Source organism: Solanum dulcamara, chromosome 8 (genome assembly GCF_947179165.1).
Source record: "Solanum dulcamara chromosome 8, daSolDulc1.2, whole genome shotgun sequence".
NCBI classification, from domain to species: Eukaryota; Viridiplantae; Streptophyta; class Magnoliopsida; order Solanales; family Solanaceae; genus Solanum; species Solanum dulcamara.
Window position 1 is genome coordinate 72,661,935 of NC_077244.1, and position 20,740 is coordinate 72,682,674.

At 35.1% G+C, this 20,740-nt stretch overlaps 2 protein-coding genes across 2 annotated transcripts; both read right to left on the reverse strand.

Moving 5' to 3' along the window:
• Positions 1-94: 94 nt before the first annotated feature.
• Positions 95-9,267, reverse strand: LOC129901362 (protein argonaute 1-like). The gene is made up of 22 exons (XM_055976512.1): positions 9,075-9,267; positions 6,642-7,294; positions 6,323-6,531; positions 6,094-6,243; positions 5,853-5,986; positions 5,597-5,706; positions 5,211-5,317; positions 4,884-5,022; positions 4,685-4,801; positions 3,754-3,861; positions 3,523-3,594; positions 2,641-2,763; positions 2,379-2,544; positions 2,031-2,290; positions 1,791-1,933; positions 1,630-1,692; positions 1,473-1,536; positions 1,191-1,326; positions 1,035-1,108; positions 859-953; positions 747-778; positions 95-593 (listed from the first exon to the last, which is right to left on the reverse strand). The coding sequence occupies exons 2-22, from the start codon at positions 7,284-7,286 to the stop codon at positions 376-378; spliced, it is 3,165 nt and encodes a 1,054-aa protein (XP_055832487.1). The 5' UTR covers positions 7,287-7,294; positions 9,075-9,267; the 3' UTR covers positions 95-375.
• Positions 9,268-15,898: 6,631 nt separating this feature from the next.
• Positions 15,899-19,928, reverse strand: LOC129900227 (homeobox-leucine zipper protein HDG11-like). Its single transcript, XM_055975150.1, has 10 exons — positions 19,797-19,928; positions 19,301-19,418; positions 19,028-19,210; positions 18,471-18,935; positions 18,280-18,381; positions 17,980-18,192; positions 17,695-17,878; positions 17,235-17,503; positions 16,987-17,076; positions 15,899-16,715 (listed from the first exon to the last, which is right to left on the reverse strand). The coding sequence occupies exons 1-10, from the start codon at positions 19,919-19,921 to the stop codon at positions 16,335-16,337; spliced, it is 2,130 nt and encodes a 709-aa protein (XP_055831125.1). The 5' UTR covers positions 19,922-19,928; the 3' UTR covers positions 15,899-16,334.
• Positions 19,929-20,740: the final 812 nt, after the last annotated feature.

Consider the following 20,740-nt stretch of genomic DNA (forward strand, 5'->3'; position numbering starts at 1 on the left):
TTTCTATGAAACTTGTGGACTTTATATTGATATCTACACAAGGGGCATAATACCGAATTTCAATATCTTTTATGCTATGTAGAGAAAGGCCAGCTAGGAAAATAAACAGCCACTGATAAATAGCCATGCTCTTCAAAAACAACTGTTCGACACCACAATTCCACAAACACCACTTGCAAATAAACTACTGTAAAACTGACACCTTACAGAACTGAAAATTCATGAACCAAAATCAAATGTGGTCCTCCGGATATCACAAACATCAAGGTGAAAGCCAAGCAAGGTGTGATAAATCACAGATATAATTTTAAAAGAAATTACTCCCAGCATGTCAACCAATGTCCACATCATATAAAGCCTAGTTAGAGAGGACTTCTAACAATAGAACATCACCCTTTTGACATTCTCCTTGAGAGCAGGAAGGGGCCTCACAGCAGCAGAAGCACCTGGTGCTCGTGTGCTCCTTCCAACTGCTCCTACACCACCTCTGTATGGAGCAGCTGCACTTGTGACAGATCCACTGTCAGATGTCTCCGGTTCCATGTAAAAACGAGCACGGAAAGCTGCCAAATGTGCATAATAGGCTGGAGGAACTGCAAACAACATCAGTGGACTCAAGTTCACTAACATGCTATGATGAACAGGTTACATACAAAGAAATTCAACGAAAAAATTGGGGGAGGGGTTGGATTGGGCACCAAAAATAGATGCGGAAGAAAACACACTAACAAGTGCAGTGAACATACCAATGGAGACGGAACGAGTACACCTAGCATATCTGAAAATAACAAGAAACAATAAAGCCCATCATAATGCTGGAGACTTTAAAGAACTATGGAAGCTCTGAAATCAACTTACGTATAACAGAGGTTGTTAGTCAAAGACTGCAGCCCGTCAGCAGAAAAATTGTTCTCATCCCACAAGACATGATAATGAGCTGGGCGGCTAGTACCCTGCAGTATAACAAAATCTGGAACTTACAACCGAGTCCTTTATACATGACTCATATTTTTATAGAATATCTATCCTATTACCTGTATGCCGGCATGACTACAGAGATAGAAATCAAACTCGGTAGGGTGGCATATCTTTGAATCGACAACAGTACCTTCACAATTATATTTTAAGAAGGTTTTAGGATCATTTGCAGCTATTATAGAATCATTACAGACAATGAGATTAACACTCACCAGGCAAAATGTTCCCACTTCGATCAACAGCATTTCTATCACGGTGGTTGTTGGCAAACAACCTTGTGTGGTGACGTTTCTGAACCACAACAAATGTAACTGGGGGCTGATAGTTGGGTTCTAGAGATGCACAGGCCTGAATTGGATTTAAGTCAGTTCAGAATTTCTAACAAATGTAAAAGGGCAAGCTTGTTTTCTACCCATTCTCATCATCCAAAAAATAGAAAGAAATTCTGAGTGATAATAAAGAGGCAGACTAAGGTATAGCAAAAATGAAAATACCTTGCGGATTGCATCAAGTTCAAAAAGAAGCACTTGATAAAATTGTCCTTCACTAACACCATCTCTGGGGGGGGGGGGGGGGGGAGACAATTAATTTCAGACCAAGAGGAAAAAGAAATATGCACAATGCAGGCATAGAATGGTTATTCATCAATACCGGTAGAATATTATTCTCTGAGGCTTCTGTCCAGTCGCTCGACGGAAGGAAATAAGCAATTCCCTGAGTTATAGATAGGATAAGAGCATCAATCAGAAGCAAAATTAAGTCCGAACATCAGGTCACATTTTCTCAAAAAAAGGAAGGGAAAAGGTCAATACTTTATCATGCCACCAGTCACAGTTCCTCTAGTTGGATCTTGCCAAGTCTTGTACAGATCTTGTATAAGCTCCTGCCTATGAGCTTGAGCAGAAACCAGACCAGCATACTTAGTAATCTCAGGCCAATCTTGAGAAGCAACCACCTAAAAGATATGAAAAGTCAGCACTAAATTTTCTTTGGAGAAATAGATTACCGAGCGGATCAACGAAACCAAAAGAATGAAGTACACAACAACCTACCGCAGCAATGGACGGGCTAGAATCCTCTCCAGGGTGAGGATGGGTTACATCTGCACCAAAAATAATAGTTGGACGGTCGCTAACAAGGGGAATTCGCCTAGAGATCGCATCAACAAGCACGGTGTTTCTTCCTCCAACCTTCACATTTATCTTAAGGGACACATTGGCTAAATACTGCTTGCTCATCTTAAATACATGTTTTGTCAAGCAGCATTGCGATACAATGCCAAGATCAGTTTCACAAATCCGTTTTAGATCACCTAGAAAAAGAGGGAAAAAAATCAGCTGTAGCATATTCCAGGAGTTCGCAAAGAAGCACCATATGAATTTCAAATTCTTGGCTTATACCATAAAGGGAGCCATTATTGTCAGGCAATATAACGATCAACAGATCGAGCTCCCTCCCATTTGGCTGCAACTTCGTCATAGCATCATGAAATCGAGTTTTCAAGACCCTCTCAACTTGATCAGGGCGAGCACTCACTGGTGGTAGAACAGGATTGGGGTTGAAGATCTACAAAGACATAATAGTATCTTAAAAATTTTTGTCGCAGGACCACCAAAAAAGATACAGCAATAAAAATGGAAAAACTTTTAACTTCCAAATTACCATGCCCGATATCATGCACATTTGTGCAAGCTCAGAACAGAATCCACGCGCAACACTGTCTTGCACATTGCGAGAAAAGTTTATACAGATCCAGCTGTTCACTGTTCCTCCATTAACCATTTTCTGTCAACAACAATAAAGTAGAGTAAATAACTAAAGCAACCAACACTGACTGAAAACAACAGAAAGGCAGCTTCTTTGAGATATAAAACTAACATATTTCTTATGTTAAAGCTCCAACTTCGACTGAAAATCGACACAGAATAGAGCAAAAAAAAAGTACTTCAGAGAAAAGAGAACTATCCAGAACTCTTATGCACCTCCCAACTGTTTCACTGATACTACTCCCTTTCATTGTCTTTGAGTGCCTAGCTATCACCGGAACTCTTTCCTTGTTCAAACCCTGCTATACACGTTTATGGCTATATCATCCTAAGGTGCAGCTAAGCAGATGGATCTTATTGACGTTGATCAAACAGTGGGATCAGAAAAACTAGAATTTAGCTCTGCATCACCAAGGGTACAACACAACATACATAGTGTCTGGAAAGGGTAACAAAGAGTAACCAAACTACTTTTTGACCACCAACACCATGATGAAATTGCTCGACGATATCTACAAAGATTAAAAAGGAAAGAACAAAACAAAGCATACTTAAGTTCCTTAAGGTTAGTTATTCTATCATAAGCTATATGTAGTAAAAACAGGTATTAATAAGGCAAGACCAACTAAACTGATACTTCACTTGGGACCTAAAAATAGTGTTCAGAGGCAAAGCCAGACTAATCTTGTGAGAGCACACACCAATAGATGGCATTTAACTGCATGGAAATAACAGTCAAACTGGCAACATGAATCTCAATCATGCTAATATCAGTTACCTTATTCATCATATTCCACTGGCCCACTTGTGGAAGACAATCTTTTTCTCGACCTGTATCATGGTATTTAAGCTGCAGAAACAATAAACATAATTTCACAATCCTAAAATAAACATAATTCACTCCACAAAGCAAAGACTTGAAGCAAGAGTATCTAAATCCAGAAGGATAAGGGAAACCATCACCTTCAATGACACGATCACAACAAAGAAAAGGAGAGTTATAACTTACCCAAGGTGCAGGCAAAATGCGAGCCTCAACTTGAGCAAGCTTCTCGCTAATCCTAATACCAAATTCCCTCGCATATGGATCATCAGCATAAGCATTGTGACGAACAGTCTAACAAAAGAAAGGATTAGATTGTGGTAAACAAAGACCATGGTAAATACAAATAATATTGCAAAAAGGCCTGAAATTTATCCTCAAAAACATTACTTATTCTATGATGCACAAACAGCAGAGATGAATAGTGAAAAGGTAGTAGTCAACAAAACCTGTTTTAATTCACAGTAAATTAACTGGCTAGAAAAAGCACTAATATTATGGAGATTACAGGCCTTCCATTTGTATCACCATGAACCACACCTCTTAATACTCATAAAAACAAATATGAATCCTTACTCGCTCAACCCCACTCCCTTCACCACCGTTCTACATTTAAAAACTAGAAAGCACGTGGAAAACCTGGAAAGTTACTGCCATACTGTCATTGTATTCCTCCTCATGGTAGAAAAACGTATACAGACATAAGATTCATTCACAAGCAAATACAATAACTGGGTAGGCAATAAAACTCACTCCTTCTGTCCCAATTTATGTGATGCACTTTTTTTTGTCTGTCCCAAAAAAATGATGCCTTATATATTTAAAAACAATTTAACTTTAAAAAGTTCTCATTTTACACTTAATGAGATAATTTATAGCCACATAAATATATATGGCTTGTTTTAGACCGTAGGTTTCAAAGTCTCATCCTTTCTTAAACTTTTTACACAGTCAAAGTGTATCACATCAATTGGGTGCAGAAGGCGAACGAAAGCTAATTGCTTCAAGGTCCACATAAAGCTACTAACAAACATGGGATATAAATCAGACAGCACTAGCCATGAACCCAATTATTTGGAAAACAGTATTCAAAACAGTTTTGGAAGTAATATCTAACCTGAAGAATATCATTCTCTCTGTCTTGAGGACGCTGGCACGTCACTTTCAGAAGTGCTGTTATCTGCCTCTCATTCAAGCGCTTGGAGTACCTCTGCCCCTCCACAATCTTGCAGACCTGGACTCAAGATATGTAAGCACATAAAATACACAACATAATCGGAATATAACTAGTTAGGAATGAGAAAAAAAACACCCACCTCCATAGGCAAATAATTTGGCCTTTGTGTATTTCCAACTTGAAGACAAGGCAACTGAGTATGCTGAATGACAAAACCATAGGTTTCTCGAAAATATTCCACAACAGCTTTCATTGTACCTCTTTCATCAACAGGGAAACTACCCGAACAAATAAAATACAAGGATTAGAACAATAAGTTAATCCCACATATAGGCAACAGAACATTAAAGATCAGATGGCAACACTAACTGCACCAATAGAGGATCCAACTGTAAAAAATTATGGCCAAGACATGATACAGAGAAAATTGTTTCATCATAATTACAGACTTAAGCGAAATACATACGTCAACTCTCTTGTTGCTTGAGATGTCAAACCAGATATGCGGTACTTCCTCCTCATATTCCCACGATGAGTGACCTCCACCTTTACACCTCTCAAGGCCTTCTTTATCTGCAGTTCAATAAGGTTAAAAAACAAAATTAGCCAAACAACCTGCCCAAAAAAAAGAAGTAAATGGCCCTAATATGTGAATGTATCATTGTAGATGCTGTTAGAAAATAAATCCCTATTTGGATGAAATGATATCTAAAAGGAACTACAGGAGAAGAATTTTATATATATGATAAAGGTGTTCTATTTTTACTGTTCCCAGCAATTGCTGGGAACAGTAAAAAGATCAGGTAGACTATGAGACTATCATGAATAAGATCGTAATATGCCAAAATCAACCTTAACCCGATCAGCATCAGACAATGGTCTAGAAGAGATATCCCGGTTCAGAAGCTGGCTCACAAAGTCAATGACCGGCAGTGGCTCAATGAAAGCCGTGGAAGACATATCTGTAGAAGGGCACAATGATGAGAAACATGTACCCCGTACAGGCATATATTGTCGTAAAGTACTGTGCTTGACTGATAAACAGTTACAAGTTCGACAAAATCAAGCCACGAAATCAAAATTTCATAGTCATAAAAATTGTGCTGACCAATATTCAGGGATAATCCCATCTGTGTAGGACGAATACTTTGATAGAAGCCACGCCAGCTCTCTAAACCTTCACCTAGTGGTTGTCTTCGTCCTAAATAAGGGGAATAGAAAGAACGGCCCACGGGACAATACCTGCCGTTAACAATGAATTAAGGGTAAAAGATAAATACATAAGTCAACAATTCAGAAGGAATCAATACTTGTAACGAACAGAAATTAAAGCCGGTCAGGAACCATACCTACTTGTTGGCAACTCACGCAGAACAATATCCAGAACCTGTAGGGCCTCTTGGGGTGCATCAGCCTGTCTCCCTTGTAAGAACATCCCTAAGTGATGAAGATCAGCGCGAGCAGCCAGCTTGATCACAACTTTAAACTCCCTTTCTCGCCTGCCCCCACAAATAAGAAAAAGGATACATTAAATACTGCTAAAAATGTATCTGACTTCTCAAAACCATAGGAACATACCTAGCACCACCAGGCCCATCATCATCATCAATAAGTGTGATTTCAAAAACTTTTTGAACAAAAGGGAGGGGCCCTGCAGTGTACAGACTTTTTCTTCCGTCATAAGCTGGAAGCCTCTTCCCAAGATGGGACTCTCTGTAAAGCTTTACCAGCTGCTCCATGACAGCACGGTTGACACCACGGGAAGCTACTTCTGGGGTAATTGAAACCTGAAAGCCATTAGAAAGGATGAAAACAATATCACGATAAGATAAGACCCTCAATAGATAATATAAGAAAGATCATAACTGGAAGAACTAGCAATGGTTTGAGCACTCACATCATACTGGTGCAAGTCTTTGTCAGGTAACTCGGCAAAGAAGTGGTTGGCCTTAACAATGCATCTAGTGCCATTACTACCCTTTCCAGGCCGAAGTGGAAACCTCATTGACTTGCTCGATGCGGGCGGTATTACTTGGGTTGCATCTTCTTCTGGTTGCACAGCAAGTTGCTGGAACTGCTGAGTAACTTGATGTGCCATCGGTACAGGTGGCTGAGATGAAGAGCCAGCCTCTGAGTATGTTTCTGATGGTCTTCCATATGGTACGGGTTGATGCAGAGTCTCAGTAGCTTGATGCAGCTCGGGAACTGGTGGCCTAGAAGGGCCACCAGAAGGTGCCCCACGGCCACCTATACCACCACGGCGCTGGGGTTGTCCTCCACCTCGATGATACTGCTGAGTTCCCCTGCCCTGTTGATAGTATTCAGGAGGTCCACCATAGGACTGTTGAGGGGCCATTCCACCACGTGGAGCTCCACCACCACCATGGCCACCATATCCTCCACGTTGAGGTCCCGAGCCTCTTCCTCCACCTTGTTGCTGCTGTTGTGATGGGCGTTGGACACCACCTCGTCCCCCTCCAGTTTCATGGGACTCAGAGCTCTCGGCACCACCAGGAACATCAGTTCTCCTCTTCCGCACCATGGTAGCAACTACAAAAAAAGGGGGAACAATTATCACTTAAAATATGTTCAAGCAGAGATCAGCCACATTGTCCTTGAGACACAATTAATGAACTCATCAAAAAACCTCTCTGATATCAATCTATGAGCCCTGATGATAACTTATAGGCTCCAAACCCCCCCATAAATCACAAACTAAACCTCTATCAATACGTGTTCAGGCAACTTCTATAGCAAAGAGAAACAAAAGATTCACTGAATGATCTCATGCAGCAACAGCCTCCTAAATAATACGATTCACTAGATTCAGTTACAATTCACAGAAGAACACATCCAAGTTTTCAGGCATAATATTTGGCAATCAAAGAGAATGTTTTTTTTCTTTATAATAGTGCTTGTCCGGGCCAACTTATGCCCACCTAGACTGATTCTAAGGGCACTTACTCCCTCCCACTAGAACAGGTACCAAATAACTCGGTCCACCAAGGTTTGGATGTACGGGAAGAAATCACTTAGTGTTTTTGCCTCTGCTGCTGGGATTTGAACCAGAAACCTCATGGTTCTTCGACCCACTTCATTGATCACTAGGTCACCCGTGGATGCTCAAAGAGAATGTACTATAGGACAACAAAACAGTAAAAGCTCATACCATTTCCATTTCTCAAAACCACAGAGAATAAAACCTCAAAAAAGTACGCCTAAACTGAATTCATAGTTCAAACAAGATGACAAGATTGCTTCCAAATGCGGTTTTGTGATTAAAAAAAAAAGGACAGTGTTTTCAGTTTCTTTTCTGCTTCAGAGAGAAGGATTTACAGAAACATTTTGCCCTTCCCAAAACCAAAAGATAAATTCATGCTCAAACAGATTGCTCAAAACGTGGAAAACAAACAGAACAAAAGAATAAATCCAAGTGATACAGAGATAAAAGGACAAATGGGGTTAAAAATATAGGTGAAAATTTAACAAAGAACAAAACTTTACTAACCAAAGATATACAGGAAAATATGAAGAACATGCTCTCACAGCCTTACACTTCACAGGACAGCAACAACACTACTTAAGAGTGTCATATGCAATATAGCAAAGGGAAACCCAGTAATGATTTCAGAAAAGAAAACATAAATCATATATTCCTTCCATTTCAATTTGTTTGACCTAATTTACTTTTTAGTCCGTTTCAGAAAGAAAGTCTTTTTCCTTTTTTCTGACAACTCTTTTATTTTCAACTTTCCAAGTGCCCTATTTAAGACAATAAAATTAAAGCACATTTTGGTACATCCTATGTATCTTTAAATTAAAACCACAAAGATTCAAAAGTTCTTGTACTTTCCTAAATTCAGTTCCAAGTCAAAACAAGTCAATCAAATTGAAACGGACTTAAATAGAGTCCAGCAGATGAAATAGGAAAGAAATCCAAATTTCACTTAAAACAGTCTATATAACTAACATACCAAAAAACGAACATACAAGTGATAAACCCTTCAAACACACATCATTCAGTTGACATACACTGCTATATACATAAAACCACCACAAAAAAAGCTAACAAGGACTAGAAAAAGCACACAAAAGTTAAACAAGGCAAAAACAGCATAAATGAGTTAAACTCATAACCAAAGCAAACAGTCTATCAGATCTGATCATCCAGTGGACTCAGCTAAGACTAGAACAAACAGAGAATCAGTGTAAAGAAAAAACCATAAATTGAACAAAAGGCACAACAGAAAACAATAACTCTGCTAGATCTAAAATGCTAAACTAACAGATATAAATTAAAATCATAAATGAACAAAATAGAAATGTATACCTCAAAACCGCCGCCGGTATACCGATTTCCGCCCTTCTCCACGAACCACCGCCGTAACCTACAAAACGCAAAGAGACAAGAGAGAGAAATGACTACAATATAAGTTTAGAGAGAGAGAAAGGCGTGTCAGTGGAGAGTGATTTGTAGAGAGAGAAAAATGATGTGTAGATAAACAGAAAGGAAAGAAGAGCATCATTTACAGATTCTCTCAACTCATTTTAAAGCCAGAGTTGGTCGTGCAAGATGACGATTTAGTCCCTACTCTGTTTTGTATCGATGAATTGTTGCAAAGGTTATTATAGGAATCAGAAGCTCAGTTTTATTACAGCAACGTAGTACACTATATATTTGTTTTGATTGTTATCATTTTTATTACAGCAATCTATTATATTATATATTTGGTTTGATTGTTACTACTTTTGATTCTCATTTTTATTACAGCAATCTATTATACTATATATTTATTTTGATTGTTACTACTTTTGATTCTCATTTTTATTACAGCAATCTATTATACTATATTTGTTTTTATTGTTACTTTTATTATATTGTTGGGCTATATTCATCCTTAAATAATAACAAAAAAAATTATTTTGTATAATCATCGATTTGCCGTGACCATCTTTCTCTTATGTTTTCCTCTCATTTTTCCTTTATTATTTAATAACTATAATTTATTTTTTATCTTACATTTTTATTTTTATAGTAGTTGTTGTAATCATTTAAAATTTATTAAATATAAATTTATAAATGATTTAAAGTGTATTAAATTTAAAATATATTAGTCCAAATAAATATTATGGATTAATTATTTAAATTCAATAAATATGAATTTAATTAAAGTCCAAACTCATTTTGTTAAGCACAATATCATCTTATCCTAGAGGCTCATTTTGATGTCACGTGTCATGCCAAGTCAAACAAAAAAGCCAGTATCGGTGTTCAATACTACTCCCAAAATATTGTATTAGGCTCATATACATCAAGTGAGAAAATACTCAAAATACATCATTTAGTCTCTTTTGGACTTAGCTCAAAACTCAACTCTTCTCAATTCAAAGAATGCATTTAAAATAAAAATATAATTTAACTTCTTAACTCAATCTCAAATAGATGTTTTAATGCAACAATACTCAATTAACTCATTTATACTCATGCTCAAAATAATAATTAAGGGACTTCTCAAACTCAACTCATGTTCAAACTCTTTCTCAATCAAAGATGAAAATATTCACTCTTTAAACTCAAAATAGTGCATAAAATAATTAATGCAAAACGTCCGCAAATCATTCTAAAAAAAGCTCCATCAATGCATAAAATATAAATGAAATCTCAATTAGGGTTCATGTGAATGCAAACACGAATCCATACTCACAACAAGACTCAACTCAAGAAACTCATCAAGAAATATTATAGTATATACAAGAACACAATGGGAATCATAAATAATTCAAGAACTCAATTTATGGAATCTCGAAACTCAACTCAACTCGAATCAATGAAGATGTAGGGCATGTGGACGAACTCAATCCACATCATGGTTAGCCTTACATACCTGAAAATCTAAGAACAACTGAAGTCGAAAAAGAATAATCTAGAGACCCATTCTTGAAATTCTTAGATTCGTTTTCTTAAAAACCCTATGGTAAAGATTTAAGATTTCTCTTAGTGATTCATGAATAGATGAAGAAATTAGGGTTGGAAAACTTGAAATCTATAAAGAAGAACTTACCTTGTTGAAAAATCTTGAAAGAGAACCCTAGCTCTTTCTCCTCTTCTTAGCCCTAGTTTATTTTGCTTGAATGTGTAAAAAGTCTAAGGAATTGGTTTAGAAACCCTTATAAGGTCAAAAATGACCTATAATAGTCATAAATTAAGTATAGTAGTGGTGCAGAAAAGACCGAAATGCCCCTCATTGAACTGGAAAATGTACGATTTTTTTTACACATTAATTGCATTTGTCAAATGCGATTTATGTACAAAAGTCGCCCAACACATAAAACGCACTTGCCAAATGCGTTTTATGAACAAAGTGAGAAAATGAACTAGGTGGAAGCGGACTTGTCGCGCACTCTTCTGGTTAGACTGTTTTTGCCCTGAAAAATTATCTTTTGACTCGGTTGGTCTAAAATTCAATTGAGACCACTTTCCTACATATTTTTCCCCTTGATCTATATTCCAACCTCAGATTGATCAAAAAAATTAGAAATAATACGTTATGCGAGTGTGATATTCTCTGGGGATATTTTAATAAATTTCCGATGTATAACAAATATGCTATCAAAGTTATTTCAGTTACACTTTTGTTCTGTAATGCAATTTTTTGTCTTTAATGAGTTGATAACAACGTCAAAAGTATATTCTTCTTAAAATAGAAAATGTCGTCGGGTGAAAGCAATAAGAATGTTAAATCATTTTTTTAAGATATGCATTAAATTATTCTTGTAGGGCCAATTATTACTAATAATGATTTTGATGCAACAATCAAAATGGGTAGGTAAATATTAAACAATGGCCATAATCCAATCGTTTTATTCTTATCGAATTTTATTCTCATTATTTATTTTCTTATATTTAGCCTAGTTGTCAAATACTCCTATATGTGACATAAAAAAATTAACAATTTTTCGTTGACCAATTTGGACTAAATCATTACTAGAAAATATGGAGCTATGGAATTCATAGCTAATTCATCACTAAATAACTTATAGCTAATTGAATTTTTATATAATCTGTCGCTAATATGTAGCTATATGAGATTAGCATGATTTTTTTAATGTTTAGTTACGAAATTTTGTCCGTCGCTAATTTCTTACTTTCTTATAGTAAATATTTAGCACAAATAGACTTAACTTTTAAATATGTTGAATTAGACTAATTAAAACACACCAATATAATAAATGAAGGACTTATTAACTCGTCCAAACTTGCAAAATTGTTTAATGGTGGTTAGGTGGGAAGGAGCCAAGAGTTCACACAATTTTCAACTGAAAAACTACACATATAAGTCATATTATTTTCGCAGCAAAAAATACATTTTAAATAGGAAATGTTAGTATATTACAAGTTGTAATTAATCAAACAATTGTGGTGGTATAAGCTTGGATTCATTACATATCTAGTTTGTTTTTAGGAATATATCCTCAATTAATTATGTTCAATGACAATTGACTACTGTATTGTAGGAAGTGCTTCATTAAATATATAAGGTTTTGTTTTTAGGATATACTATTTCAATTAATCATGCTCACGACAAAAGTATGATGTAAAAAACAATTTAGAGAAAACAACTTTTTCTCTCTCTTAGCTGTCGAATATATTAAGTTATGAACTGACTTGTAGCAAAAATTGATTGCAAAAAACGAAAGTTAATATCTCAAAAAGTCACTCAACTTTGACAATTTATTTAACAAATTAAAGTTATTGAATTTTATTTTGTATCAATAAAATCACTCAACTTAAGCTTTTTTATCAATAAAATCTTTCAACTAAGTTTACCATTAAAAAAAATCTGACATGACAATTTTTTTAGGGGTAACTACAAAAACATACAATTACATGAGAAAAAAATTACAAGACATTTTTTTATAAATAATTACTTATTTTAGTAATATTTTTTATTTATTATCATCTATAACAATACATAACAATATTATGATATATTTGTCATGTATTAAAAGTGAATTATTCATGCAATATAAATGTATTATAAGTGTTTTAAAATATATTATACTTGTTTGGTAATAAATTGACACAATGTATTATAAGTGTATTAAAGTCTGTGATAAATATGAATAAAATTTGTATTATATTAGTTTTATAAATTATTCTCGCTAATATATATTAAAATTATATTAAAACTGTATTATAAATATATTATAAGTGTCCAGTAAAAAAAATATTATTGCTATAAATGATAAATATTTTCTTAATATAGTATATTTATGTAGGTTTCCCATTACATAACTTGCATTGCAATAATAAATCCCAAAACTTACATTACCAATCTTTAGCCTAAATCACTATCCGGTATACATCATTATACATCCGGTATACAATAATATTCAATTTTTTCATATTTTATTTTTTATAAAAGTGTTTTAAAACTTGATATACACTATTAAACACTCAATATACAATATTATATAAATTTATAAGAGATATTTATACACCATATATAATAATACACTTATACATTAATATACAAAAAACAGACTTCAACTTCTTCCTTTTATCCAAGCATCAAATTCATTCAAAAACACCTCAAAAACTGCACCAAATCACCCAAAATTTTATATTTAGACTCTTCAATACGTAATCGATATGACTTCAAATAATGTCCATAATACTTCATAGTAACTCGATAACTCCAGAAATAGAGATAAAACAATGGCTTAATATGTAAATTTCTCCAAAAAGTGAAGGAGAAAATTACTTTTAAATAGATCTGGAATAAGAAGAAACTACATAAATTACTTTCTAAATCTGAACCTGATTAATCGACCTAATAAAAAATTTGTTCTCTCTACTTATTGAAATTTCGTAAGAATCTAGAAAAAAAATATATCAGACAACTTGCATATGCATTCTTAATTAAGGTCATAAAGAAACAAGTCACAACAAGGGCATGGACGGCTAGCAATTTATATATGGTGATTTCCTTGATTCTAAAGTATAAGAAAAAAGACAAACAACAACCAATCACACTAAGTTTACGTACAACTTTACATTTCTTTTTTTGGTGCTATACAAATTAATAAACTATCATACATGTTTTGGGTATCTAAGATATATATGCTATGTGAGCCATGTCCACGATAAGCAGTTGGTTGGTGCATGGAATGTGGCGGATGATGTACGTAGTATTACAGGTCTTCATTTTCCTGCATTATTTTCAGTTTCTCCAGGTGATTCGCACAGTTATTTCCTTGCCTTAGAATATGCATCATGAAGATCCCAAGTCCAAACAAAAGATGTCGGCACTCCTCTATCACTGCACAATCCGGGTGACTGTCAACGGCGTGTCCCTCACTCAGAAGCATCAAGGCATCACTTGAGTCAGTCTCAGTGATGACCTTCTTCAAATTGTAGTTCGTCAGCCTCCCGTGTATGCCCACAGTTCTGCCGTGAGGCACGACATTGCTACCACACTTAATCGCCCGATGAATCCTCCTACCCATCTTCCCTTATTGTTTTATTCTGGGAATGACCAACTAATGTACATAGGGACATCTCTTTGCCTGACTAATGATCGAACACGATGGACATTAGTCACGCACCCAATAACGAAAAAATGGACATATTGCCAATAATTGGCAAAAGAGTCATATAGTGCCATTTTTTTTTTGGATAATAATAAGATTACTAATATGAGTAAAGAAAAGAAATATTCAGAAGGTAAGAAAATGGAATATATAGGATTGACACCCTAATTTGAAATACTACTCTGTGTCTTCTTGGATACGACTATTTAACCCTTGTTAACTACTTCTTCCACAAGCCCATTAATAAACTAATACTATATCCAAAGAAGAGACAAGTAACAATGCAGGAAGTAATTTTTTTGAACCTTAAGGGAAAATCTCGAATTCGTCGCTTTCTTGATTAAGTGGTCGCTAAAGTAGCTAGGGGAGAACATCAAAGACTCTTCCGTTCACACTAATTAAGCTGCTTGCTGTCTCTTATCAATGCATAGTATATATGTTCTAATATGTGCTTAATTATATCATAATATTTACAAATTGTATTTGTTACATTTCTAATGCGTCTAAAACGGGATGAAAAATAATTGGTTGAAAGAGCTAAAAACACATGAGCATATTAGTAATCGAGAAATCATGTTACTTTTCATTCGAATTGGTGCTACTCTGCCTCCTTGGGGTTTGTTAAATTGATATATTGTAACTTGTAAGCTGGTCATGGAGTCACTTGTTCTTTTCCTCTTTAGCCATGTTTGATATGAATAAATATTTTTCACAACATTTTATTTTATTCCATTTTGTGTTGTCGTGGAAAACATTTTGCAAGAGAAAACTTTTATGGGCATAAACATCATTGAATTGTGCATTCTAATTTGTGAAAACTTTTATGGCCATAAACATCATTGAATTGTGCGTTCTAATTTGTAAACATGAGTATAAAAGATACCATCCACAACCTTTGGGCCTAAAAGAGGACTAATCTTGGAAAACACACACAACTACAAATATTTTCTTGGTCTTTTCTTTTTTACTTGTCAAGATTATCAAAACAAAAAAACAAGGATTCTTTCTTTTACTTGTTCATTTTAACAAATTGAAAAATAGTTTTTTTAATTTTTACCCTTATCATTAAGAGTAGTCATTTTACAAACTAATTAGAATATTTAATTTGTTGTCAAATTTAAATTTTCAAAATATCATTAATAAGAACAATTTCGTTCAAAGTAATACTTTCTTAAAGGGGGTGCAACATGCTAAAAGAGAACAGAGGGAATAATAATCTAGCAAGAAATATATATCTTGGTTTTGTTTATGACTTTATGTAGTACAATTTCCGATCACCAATTACACTAATTTAGAATAGGTGAGAATTGAGGACTTCTTTGACGTTAGTAAATTAATGTTTTCTCAACATGTCCTTGTTTTGGTCCCACCCTTTTGCTGTCAGTTTTCTACCACGTTGGACCACATTTTGGGGTGCATGCACATTTTATTATTATTTACTATACAAAAACATGTTGCATAAATGTAGATATATAGAGAAAATGATACATCATATAGTTAGATTAACGAAAGAAAATTCATGTGTAGAAGTCAATACCCGAACCATACAAGTTTCTTGCCTGAATAGAATAAAACTCAGTCACTTCCCAACAAAGGAAAAAATCCCAGAGGAAAAAAAAAACATACATGGTGCGTTCTTGACTTCCTAACCGAAAAAAAAGACTATCTGATGCACAATAGAGTTCTAAACCACAATTTTGAAAACGAAAAAAAAAGGGACGGGCGGGGCGGGGAACTAGGAATGAGTTGTTAAACTTATAATAAAGCTTTTGGCAGGGAGCAGTAGGAGCAGGGGGCATATGGATGTATCAAGGGCATTGTGTCAGTTCCAGGACTATATGTATTGATGAAAGAAAAGAAGCATAGCATTCATAATTCTCAACTAACTCCAAATAAGATCTCTTTACCCTTTTTTTCCTCATTGAATTCATGATCCAACTTCTCATCTGTACTCTGTATTAAAAGCAGCAGCAGAAATTAAATTCAAAATTTTGGATCAGGAAGTGGAGCAATTCAAGGCAGCTTTAATTTGGTGGATAGTGTTGCCTATAAGGTTATTAACTGTGTTTACTGATTCTGGGCTCATTTTGGCTGATGATGACAAACTGCTCACCAATATCTGGAACACTACTGTCACTAGTGAACCCCCTCCCCTTCCCCCTTCCCCCACGGTACCATTATCCATGGATGCTTCTTTTCGACCGTCCGCCGATATAGTGAACCCTGAGGGGAGTAAAGGGATGTAGGTGGTGTCTTCACCACTCATTGCAATGTTGATGGATTGTAAATCCACAGGGCTGTAGACTACTAGTGAACCTGATGAGTCTATGCAACTTTCTTGAAGTATCAACATGTTATTCTGGCTAGTGTTATAGGCCTGCAACAATGTAACATTGTCCTGGTTATCAAGGAGGAAATCAAATCATTCCATTATTTGTTAAATACTACTCCTGTTTCAGTATGTTTGTCGGAGTTTAAAAAAGTAAAAAAAAAAACTTTTAAATCTTATGGTCTTAAATATATTAGGTAAAAAGTTATAATTTAAAAGTTACAAAAAAAAAGGCATTCTTTTTTTAACGGAGTAAAAAGTAAAGCAACACAAACAAATTGAAACGGAGGGAGTATATGAATAGATTATGGAAATTTACCCTGAGCACAGAAATAGAATTCCCTGGATGAGAGCCATTTGCAATGTGAGCTATCTCTTGTACTGGATTTTGATTGGAAAGAACATCCCACTGTGTCAAAAGAATTTTTTTTTGAAAATATTGAATTACAACAATGCAAAATATACCGAGAGTCCCTAAAGGGGGATGAAAATATCTATAATGTACTACAAAATGAAACAACAATGACCTCCGTTTAAATTTTAGAAGCTTAGTAAATTTGTGCACACCTGAGGTCGAGTCCTTTCGTCCCTAAGGAAATTGAAGACATGTTGTGGAGGAACTGAGAGCCAAACGGTGGAAGATGCACTGATGACTACGCCATTGGGCTGGCCAGGAAAGGTGCACTTTTGAAGGGTGGCTCTAACTTCAAATTCATCCAATGTAGAAATGTCGTTCCACTGGTGTCCATTGGACGGATTTATGCTGGCACAGAAACTGCTCACCATTCTTTGAGCCACTTTCATCATGCTCTTCTTCCCTTCTGGTGATGGAATCACTGCCACCATTGCATCACACGCGAATTAGTTTCAAGCAAATCAGTTTTCCTTCGTATTTAAGCACTTATATTTGCAAGTATAGTTAGGCTCAATCTTGAATATAAGAGGAGGGTAGTTGATGGATTGATTAAAATGGTACTGGATGCGACAGTATTAACTAGTGAAAAAACATATGTCCCATTGAGTTTACCTCCTCCAAGTTCACGAGAAGAGTTACCGCTAACCATTAGACAAGCATATCTCTCACACAATCTCTGAAGAGAACCAAGCCATCTCTCTGCTCCAAATGCCATACCACTATATATAAGATCTCTATATAGCCTATGAATTGAACCTTTCTCTTCTTCCACTTCAACATGCTCCAACCAAGTTACCTATTACATAGCAGAATTAACCAATTAGATATAGTAATACTACTAATGTGGAATTATAGAGCTTATTCACAAAATTATGAAATTAGAGCCATTTAGACAACCTTGGAATAACCATTGGGCATGTCTTGTATCAAGCATCCAGATAGCAGCTTATGAACCTTGCATGAAGAGGGAGGGTACAGATTTTCTTGAGTAATATCATAGGAAACATCAACAATTGCCCACGAGCCCCTCTCAATCTGCTGGCAAAACCGTAGGAAATACAATTGTCGCGTTGGGACTAATGGCGAAAGCACTTGCTGTTCTTCATACATCTGCAAGTAGCAGGACTAATTTCAGCCTCTACAACACTATGAACATAATTTCAAGGAAAAGATGAAGTTAAGACTATATTTCTTTACCAATTGTAATGTACTACTCCGATTGCCAATTATGCCACATGATATTACTTCAAGTGTTCTTGCCTTTGAAACAATTGTAGGAAAGAATTCTGCCCATTTGTTCTACAAAATTATGAGAACAGATCAAAATTTTCACTATCAGGTTATTCAAAAGCTAAATATAGAGAGTGTGAGCGAGTAGATAGACTAACCACATCCACGAACATGTCAACTAAGGCCAAACCATTCATGATCACAACACCTGATTGCCTGGAAGCCTCAACGCGAACATTTGAATTTTTCAACGAACTGTTAGCCTTTGGAAAAATCTGGTCATAGCTATCGATGTCAAGTACATCTCTGCCATCAGTTGTTGACTTTGTCCACAAAGGTTCGTTAGTTTGTAAAAGCCTAATCAGTTCCTCCATGGCATTGCCAGCAATATCAGCCATAAGGGACTTATCCATGTCTGATATGCTCAATGTAGGACATGGAAAACTTGGAAAAGTACTCGTTGAGCTTCCAGGGAGAAGATCAAGATCGAGGGAAGGGCCAGTTAGTCCAAAATTAGGCATGGACATTGAGTTAAGTGAGGACAGATGAACAGGTTGCACTGGTGGGAGTTGTGAAATTGGCCTCCCCATATACTTTGCAGCAATACTTGAAATTTTGTCAAGCTGTATATGCCAAGAAAAAGGATAATAAGATAAAGAAGCAGAGAAATAAACGAATACGGACAAAGAAACTATATGAAAGAATTGATATAGACCTCCTCTTTTAGTTGCAAATTCTCCATTCTCAATTTTTGTTCATCAAAATAAGAGTCTTCAGGAGGACCTCCACAAGATGGACATATCACATTCTTGATGGCTTCCCTTATCGCGATGTTTTCACATCGAATTCTATCGTTTTCTGCTCGAAGTGCACTATTATCTGCTCTCTCATGTTGACTCTATAATCAAGAAGTTTATGTTTATTACTCCATCAACGAAAATAGGTACTTAATTATAAACAAAAAAAATCAGATAAAAAGATGAAAAACCTTCAATTGAGTCCTCCTATTTTGGAACCAAAACTTTATTTGACGAGGAGCCAAACCCAAATCTCTACTTAACTGCAATCTGATCTTCTCATCTGGATGCGGACACTCCTTGAACACGCTACAATGTATAAACACCAAAATATTGTTTCTAAATTAAACCCCATGACTATATTTTTCCTATACAAATTAACTTGTAGTGCCGCTGAATTTTGACACTACTATCTAATAATTGAATTTTCATATATCTACATACTTCATTTGAATTTCTTAACACACAAAATGCTCTAGGTTTGAGCAAAAACTACTCGATTTGGCTAAACTCCTAGGAATTAGCAAATTAAAAAAATAAAATAAGGCACATTACTTGCTACAACTAGTTAAAACATAGGAAGTTTTTACACATGACTAGCTAATTAAGTGTATATAAGTTAAAAAAATCATTATCATTATTCCTATGAATGATGAATAATACTCAGAAGAACTACTTATATCTTACGCTTCAAGGCTTTGAATTTGATGCGCTGTGTGTCGATGAAATCGTTTCTTCTTCTGGTGAGCATCTGTAGTGTCGCCGCCACTTGAGGAAGCACCACCACCACCACCACCGGTGCTGAATTCCATTGATCTCTTTAATTTCTCTATATTTATATATATATATTTGGACAAGGAAATTAAAAAATAGTTCAATGATAATTAATCACACATATACATGGTTTTGAGTAAATTAAATACTTGTTGTAATGAGTAATAATATTAGTAAGAAGAATGTATGATATTGAAGAATGAAGATGTTATAAAGGAAAAATGAAGATGTTATAGGAATAGCATAGTACAAGGCAAGAATTATGGTTAATGTTTTGTAAGAAAATTAACGGGAGAATATATTGGAATAGGTAACGGACGAAAAATCTGACATATATATATATATGTATAAAAATAATAAATATGAAATATAATGAGCATGAATTAAGAGAGAAGATTTTGTGGAGAAAATTAGAATGTGAGAAACGGATGGAGAGAAAATAGTGGGAGGGAGGGGAAGGTGGGAAGTAATTAATGACGGGGATTGGAAAATGTGGGAGGAAGGAATGAATAGCAATTGGCCATAAGGGGGAAGGAAGAAAAAACCATATTCAAGATAATAACTTAATTGTCGCTAAATATTTTTTTTGGAGACAATTATTAATGATAATTATATTTTAGCATTGTTTGTAGCGATATTGAATTCAATGATAATTAACTAATGTTGATAAAGATTTTAACACTCTTTATTAATGTGTATATATATTACTGCTAAAAATTATTTTTGTTATAGTGCTTAGAGACATATTTTCAAAAATTAGACTAAGTAATGGTTAAATTGAATGATTATAATATATATTGATGAATTAAAAAATAGTTAATGAATTCATGTGTTCATTTAGAGATGGATGATGTATT

Coding starts and splice junctions, on each gene's coding strand:
- LOC129900227 (XM_055975150.1), bottom strand. CDS start 19,921: ATGGAATTCAGCACCGGTGGTGGTGGTGGTGGTGCTTCCTCAAGTGGC. Junction 18,936..19,027: donor ATTTGCAACTAAAAGAGGAG/GTCTATATCAAT, acceptor TGGCATATACAG/CTTGACAAAATTTCAAGTAT. Junction 16,716..16,986: donor ATTCTATTTCTGTGCTCAGG/GTAAATTTCCAT, acceptor ACATTGTTGCAG/GCCTATAACACTAGCCAGAA.
- LOC129901362 (XM_055976512.1), bottom strand. CDS start 7,286: ATGGTGCGGAAGAGGAGAACTGATGTTCCTGGTGGTGCCGAGAGCTCT. Junction 3,595..3,753: donor GCATTTTGCCTGCACCTTGG/GTAAGTTATAAC, acceptor TTGTTTCTGCAG/CTTAAATACCATGATACAGG. Junction 1,327..1,472: donor AACTTGATGCAATCCGCAAG/GTATTTTCATTT, acceptor AATCCAATTCAG/GCCTGTGCATCTCTAGAACC.